Source organism: Anneissia japonica, unplaced genomic scaffold (genome assembly GCF_011630105.1).
Source record: "Anneissia japonica isolate Jap-2015-1 unplaced genomic scaffold, ASM1163010v1 scaffold287778_len1315358_cov176, whole genome shotgun sequence".
Lineage (NCBI taxonomy): Eukaryota > Metazoa > Echinodermata > Crinoidea > Comatulida > Comatulidae > Anneissia > Anneissia japonica.
The window spans coordinates 689,157-693,768 of NW_022702824.1; the positions used below are offsets into that span (position 1 = coordinate 689,157).

The 4,612-nt window shown below is 37.2% G+C and overlaps 1 protein-coding gene across 1 annotated transcript in view; it reads left to right on the forward strand.

Annotated features, from left to right (window-relative positions):
- LOC117104059 (transient receptor potential cation channel subfamily M member-like 2) overlaps positions 1–4,612 on the forward strand; it is a 54,317-nt gene that overhangs the window by 19,413 nt on the left and 30,292 nt on the right. The window contains exons 13-14 of the mRNA XM_033244715.1: positions 3,022–3,154; positions 3,356–3,484. Of these exons, the coding sequence (XP_033100606.1) occupies positions 3,022–3,154; positions 3,356–3,484 (262 nt within the window). The remainder of the gene's footprint in view (positions 1–3,021; positions 3,155–3,355; positions 3,485–4,612) is intronic.

Sequence of the window (4,612 nt, forward strand, 5' to 3'; positions counted from 1 at the left end):
TGAAATACATTGCATGATCAAAAAAAAAAAAAAAAAAAAAAAAAAAAAACACCATGGCGTATTTGAGCCTAATTTCAGTGTGTGGCTGCTGTCCCGCTCTTAATTGATCACTTTGTGACAGCGAGGCTCAAACCTTATGACCTCTAGAGCCAAAGTATATAAAATCATAATAGTTGCAGCGTATTAACAAAAAGTGTGTCTACTAATCTATTTGTTATATCTTCAACATGTCATAAATATATAATTTCTAAGAGAAATGTACAGTAATAAGTAAGGCCCTATAAACTAATCGCTTCACTTTATGTATCATCCTAAACATACACTTTTGCTTTTTTATAAGAACCAGTATTTTTGTTTTCTTATCTTTACACACTTTCCAAACATCAAAAATTACTATTTTGCAGCTGTATATTACTGTACTGTAATAAAGAGGGTATTGTAAAGTATTACATCACACCATACCGCACATAATGTAAAGATAAAATTTGTTGGATTACTATTTATTTAAAAAAAAAATGAAGAAAAAAAAAACTCAGTTGACATTTTGACTCAGCCTCAATTTATTTTTATTTTGTTCTTAATTATTAAGCAATTTCAATCTCAGTGTTCTTATAAAAAGAAGTGTACCCTACCAAATTTCAACAAACTATGACTATTAAAGTTAAGCATAGACACAGTGAAGTCATAACGTTCACCACCAAATTTGGCCGAGCGAGTCAAATGACCGAGAGGTTAGCAGGGTCACCGCTAGCTACAGCAATAATATCGGCGCTGGTTCAAACAGAACGCTCGCATAACATGATTGGTGGTAGAAGAAGTCTTCTCGGTTAAGGACTAAACCGTAGGCCCAGTGTATACAATGTCTGTTGTGCCATTTCGGTATTTTATAGCAGACAATTTTCTTTCTTAATACTGTATGTTCTTTATTTTCATTTTGATGACGTCATCATGTTAAAATGAATGTTTTTTCTGACCCACTAATATTGTTATTAGGCCTTATTATTATTATTATTATTATTATTATTATTATTGATTTTACTCTACCGTTTGCTCTTTTAAGACTTTAGCACATCATTTTTATTCGAAAATTGATATAAGTTATAGCCAAACAATGAATTCAAAAATTCTATTATTAAGCAATGCCGTTTGTTGGAGACGCTTTTTGTGACGAGTTTTGTCTGTCGTATAATGCGATCCCTTGCTTTTCGATCGTAAATTGCTATTTTAAGCCTCGTCTTATACGCGAGTGTTTGGGTAAAAAGGTGTTTAGTTTACAATTTGTTATTGTGTCCACACGTCAGCATACTGTTTTATACTGCACAGTGTGCTGCATTTTGTACAACGGTGACGACAAGAATCGGCAAACTGGGTTTCGGCAAACTGGGTTCTCATGTTTTCGGTAAACTAAATTCGGCAAACTGGTTTTCGGCAAAGTGGACATAAACTCGGCAAACCGGGTTTCAACAAACTGGATTTCGACAAACTGGTGGGATACCGTGAGGACTGCCACTGAAAGAGACTTCTTGGCAGTGGTGGCGCCAGAGGGGCTGGGGTGCTATAGCCCTCCTGTCGGGGAAGGTTAGCCCCCCCGTCGGAGAAGACGATAAATTTTGTCGGGGAAGAAACAAATAAAAAAAATATTTACATGTAATATTCGTTTAGCCACCATATCGTTTGTGTTAACTTTTCATCACAACAACAACCACAATAATAATAATAATAATAATAATAAAAATAATAATAATTCAATGAGACTAATTAAACATAATTTGCGTTCTGTTATGACAAATGCTCATTTAGATAGCCTCATGTTGGTTGGAATACATCGTGATAAGCAACCTCGACCATGAAAACGTGGTTGACAGATTTCATGCAAAATTTCCAAAATATATAATTTCACTTTCAAGAATGAGGATTTGAAAATAAATTAGATGGTTACATTGCATACTATTTGTTCTTTGCTTTATTCAAAATGTTTTGGCTTTGGAAGCTGATTTCAACATTAAAAAAGCATAGCCTACATGAAGTCATATTATAGTAACTCGATGCCTATTAAAATAAGTAATAAAAATTCGCCATAATTCATCAAATATCCGTGGCATCCATGGGGCTTCGCCCCCTGCACCCCCACCGGGGGCACTAGGCGGCCCCTGGTCCCCAGCCAAGTGAGACTCGATTCGCTCCACTAGCCCCCCCCCCTGTCGCGGCCTTTAGCCCCTCCGTCGGGCAGGTCCTAGCGCCACCACTGCTTCTTGGTCTGTAGGCATTAGTACAATCTATATTTTAAAATTGAAAAGAAAGTCTTTTCTCTCTTCGACGGAGTCAAGTGTCAAGCTTTAACCTGATGACCAGACTATCTGTTGTCTGGTCATACTAGACCTCTGCTATTGCGCAATGGAGAGTGAACTGCCATCAACCTGATGCATCAAGCAGCAATGAAAATGTGAGAATGCCTTCCGCCGGAGTGATCAAGCAGCTTGATGACAGGATGAGAACTACCGTTAATCTTATGCATCAATCAGCTGAGTGAGATCTGCTATCAATCTGATGCATCGGGCAGCTACAGAGATACAGTACCATTTATCTTACATTGATATTTATCTCATGTTTCATGTTTATTTCAGGGGAACTAATCAAAAGGAGGACTACCACCATGCAAATGGTGTTGATATTCGCGATTTTAAAATTGAAAAGAAAGTCTTTTCTCTCTTCGACGGAGTCAAGTGTCAAGCTTTAACCTGATGACCAGACTATCTGTTGTCTGGTCATACTAGACCTCTGCTATTGCGCAATGGAGAGTGAACTGCCATCAACCTGATGCATCAAGCAGCAATGAAAATGTGAGAATGCCTTCCGCCGGAGTGATCAAGCAGCTTGATGACAGGATGAGAACTACCGTTAATCTTATGCATCAATCAGCTGAGTGAGATCTGCTATCAATCTGATGCATCGGGCAGCTACAGAGATACAGTACCATTTATCTTACATTGATATTTATCTCATGTTTCATGTTTATTTCAGGGGAACTAATCAAAAGGAGGACTACCACCATGCAAATGGTGTTGATATTCGCGACAGTGGCAAGGTAGTCTCCTGGTGTCAACGGTTCAAACTCTTCCATGAATCTCCAAAAATTAAGTTCATATACAACCTGGTGCGTTAAACAATATTTTAATAACCAATTTGCTCACTATATCGTAGTCAAAATAATACTCAAAAACTATGATTAACACAAAAGCATGCAAGAAAATCAAGCTGGTTTAATTTGTTTAATAAGTAATAGAGGTTGATTTCTTTTTCATTTAATCACAAGTTAGTTGATATCATTTCTAATTTTTGCATTTTATCGTTTCAGATATGTAACTTTTTATTCCTAGCGCTTTTCAGCTACATCATGTTATTCAATTTCAACAAAGAAACGTCAGTTGCTGAATATATTCTTCTATTCTGGGTGATAACGCTGTTCATGGAGGAGTTCCGACAGGTTAGTTAGGCTGTCAATAAATATTCACAAACATAGCAAGGGAAATGGAGGTAGCATGTAAATTATTAAAGGAAAGATACTTCCATAGATATGGAGGTCTTTGTGTTCCTGGCTCTCTTTATTCAACTCTCCTTGTGAAATAAGTTAAGCATAGGCCTACATACCTTTTGAAAATTCTTTCTATACCTTTGGTTGTAGAATGGTTGCTACATAGAGAGCTTTCATATCTCGTTCTAGAACTAATCCGCTGAGAAAAGAGCATATTTTTGTGTATGACGTCACCAGTCTAGGCCAGTTTTAAGAAAAAATGTGATGTGCCCATATATGGGTACGATAACGTCATATCACATATCATCAAATTGTGTTCAACTCTATGTTCCATCAAATTTTATGTGTTGCTTTTTTGATGAAACTTGACAGTGCAGACAAAGCTTTAGTTTTCTCGGACACCCGAGATTCAGCCGCTGGATGGCGATGAGATGAATCGAGAACCATGGGACTCATGAATTAACTTTCATTGAAATCTTATTATATTCTATACTACCTTGAGAAAATCATCATAGTTAATACTGATTGCAAATTCACTCAAAATTTGTCGCAGATGTTCACATAATCAATGTAGAGGCCTATTTTGTCCTAGGCTAGGCTCTGTTCATTCCGTACCATTAAATTAGCCATCGTGCTACCACCACGGCCCAAACGCCGCCACAGCTGTAGCTACATACTGTGCTGCAATAATACCCCATTCAGGTTCAGACTAGCAATTGCGACACCCAATCGCACAAGGGGGAGATTTTTTTCCCCGAACGAAACATTTGCATGAAACTCCACTCGGGCCGTCTCGGATTGACTCGACTCGGTTTCGTTAAGAGCAGGCGCTTCACAATGTCGTGACGCTCGAGTATTCTTCATTACTGTATTGTTCTTTGTTTAGCTACGATAGGCCTATTAAATCTATGACTTCATGTATGACTATGCTTTCTAATGTTGAAATCAGCTTCCAAAACCAACAAATTTTTGTTGTTGTTGTTGTTGTTGTGACGAAAAGTTAACACAAACAATATGGTTAAACGAATATTACATGTAAATATTTTTTTTTTTATGTTTGTTCCCCGACAAAATTTATCG